We start from the raw sequence: 2,500 nt of genomic DNA, 5'->3' as shown, positions 1-2,500 counted from the left end.
ATCTATTTCAACCAAGCGCGATACCGAAAAGAGAGGAGCATTATAATTACTACTTTCAGTGGCAAGAGATCTTTCTTTTCTTTCTTTCTTTCTTAAAGCCGTTACCCGATTAAAAAAAGTGTAAAGAAGAATAAATGAAATCAAATGAAATCGGGCGACTTGGAACTTTTTATGTGCAAACATACTAAATCTCTCTCTCTCTCTCTCTCTCTCTCTCTCTCTCTCTCCTTTTTTGTATGATTCATAAACCGTTTCGTCATTTTCGATATACACACATGTTATAAAAAAAATTAAAAAAAATAAAAAAAGAGAAGATAGGAAAAAGGACAATCGAATTGGAATGCACCAGCTTTGTATGTTTCGATAGAAATGTGGTAAAACCAGAATTGACATAAAGGCAAAACTTTAACTGGATCTGTGTTGAGGAAGGGTAAATCCTGTGCCGGACATACAGTTAAAAAGTACGCAAACTTTAAAAGCCTGCTCTGTGGCTTAGTTTCTGATTTCTAATGTCATGAAAAAAATAAAAAAACCTTGCCTTGTTCATTTGCGCAATTTTATTTTATTTTATTTTATTTTTTTTTTGATAAACTATACTATATACTCTCGATTGAATAAGAAGGATATGTGTAAATATATATATTTATATATATATATCCACCAAATCGTCATTTTATATAAAGAAAAAGAGACACCAAAAAAGAAGAAATAAGAAAAAAAAAACTAATTCATTCCTTATTTTATTTATATTGTTTATGTTTATTATCATAGATATACTACACCACTTGTTTTAATAATAATAGAAATAAAAATAAAAATAAAAAAAAGATAAAGGACTCTATCTGAAGATTGAATAACTTCTATTCATCCGCTTTGCCACATGACTGGATGAACTGGTTGAACCACAATAGCTTGTCCGATGTATGGGAGAAGAGCTGAAAGATCATGAAAGAGGCTCCAACAGGACGGTGAAGTAAAGAAGAATAAGGAAATATAAAGGAAAATAAAAGAATAAAAAAAAGGATGATGGTAGTGCTCCAGGATGAGAATCAGTCGCAGAAACAATCGCAGAAGCGATCATAGTTAAACACATCTTCGAGTTACTGTTAAGACTCTGGAATGTTGATTGCTGTGGGGTTGGGGAGTTGGGTGGGGGGGAGGGGAGAAAAAGCCTTGAAGGGAAATATAATAAAATAAAATAATAGCTATAGTGATAAATAATAATAATGAGAGTGATAATGAGAGTGATAATGATAATAATATCGATACATTTGGTATATTTCTATTTGGTTTACATTGTGGTGGTCATTCTACAAGTTATGCAAGGCACTCCTTCATGCTCCAATGGTTCAATTGCATCCGTGTAAAATATATAAAAGATTTATATACAATAGGAGGAATCCTTTATTCTATTGAAAGCTTTTTCTTTTATTTTATCGTATTTTTTTTTGTTCTGTTTCATAGTAGTCTAAGCATAATAAGCAAAAAAAAAAAAAAAAAAAAAAAAAAAAAAGAAGTCTTTTGTATTCTGTCCTATTCAGATGTATTCAGTCTTTATAATGTCTTGGAGTGTATTCAATTTGTGCATAAATCTTTTTTCCACTTGAGCGATTCGCAACTATAAAAGCCGATTGCTTTTCTCCTTCTCTTCCGTCAATCCTCTTTTTTTGTTCTTTCTTCTTCTGCTTTCATTCTCTTTCTTTTGTTTTCATTCTTTCCCTGGGGCATTATCCACCTTCAAGTTTCATTGCATCTTCCTCTTCTTTTACACACAGTATATCTTTTATCATTTACATTTTATACTACACTGCTATACTCTTTCGCACACTTCTCTCTTTCTCTCACTCTTCTCCACTCTTAATAATTTAAAAAAGAGATTAATCAAAAGAGCCAAACAATCAGCCATTTCTTTCCTTTTCTAGGCAATCCTCCCTTACCTTAAACAATTTGCCACGATCACTTTTATTCCATCCCTTCCACATCTCTCTTTATCTCCATCTTCTTCCACCCGACTGCGCGTCTTCATTTCGCCGCAGCCTTTTCTCTTCCTCCTTCCCATGTATTTGTAATACATTTACATTCTACAACTTTCTTTCTCTCCTCCTAACGCAAAAGGGCTAAAGAAAGAAAAAAAAACAATCCTTGATCCATTTAAGCATTTTTCCTTTTTCTTCTTTCTCTTTTCTTCTTCTTTCTCATAAATAGACTCTACCCATTCATTTCTTCATCCATCCCTCCCTACACTGAGCTATCTTTTTTTCTTTTTCTTTTTTTTTTTTATTTCCCTCCCCTTCTCTCCTCCATCCACATCCACAACCCCCAATCATTTTCATAAACACATACACCGCCAGAATGGATCATTCTATGGAGACCTATTTTGGTCTGATTAAGACGCCTCACGATGCGCTCCTCATCTTTGAAGGTAATTCATCCATCATTCTGTAGTCTAGCCCTACATTCATTCAAATCATTCTTTTTTTTTTTTCTTTTTCTCTCTCTT

At 32.9% G+C, this 2,500-nt stretch overlaps 1 protein-coding gene across 1 annotated transcript in view; it reads left to right on the top strand.

Moving 5' to 3' along the window:
- Positions 1 to 2,364: 2,364 nt before the first annotated feature.
- Positions 2,365 to 2,500, top strand: part of BCR41DRAFT_278817 (Gti1/Pac2 family-domain-containing protein) — a gene marked incomplete at both ends in the record, with an annotated part of 928 nt that continues 792 nt past the window's right edge. The window contains one exon of the mRNA XM_022020206.1: positions 2,365 to 2,422. Coding sequence (XP_021883798.1) covers positions 2,365 to 2,422 — 58 coding nt within the window. The remainder of the gene's footprint in view (positions 2,423 to 2,500) is intronic.

This window comes from Lobosporangium transversale (genome assembly GCF_002105155.1).
Source record: "Lobosporangium transversale strain NRRL 3116 chromosome Unknown BCR41scaffold_8, whole genome shotgun sequence".
Classification (NCBI taxonomy): domain Eukaryota; kingdom Fungi; phylum Mortierellomycota; class Mortierellomycetes; order Mortierellales; family Mortierellaceae; genus Lobosporangium; species Lobosporangium transversale.
The sequence above is the reverse complement of the archived record's forward strand: the minus strand, read 5'-3'. Positions and strand labels throughout refer to the sequence as shown.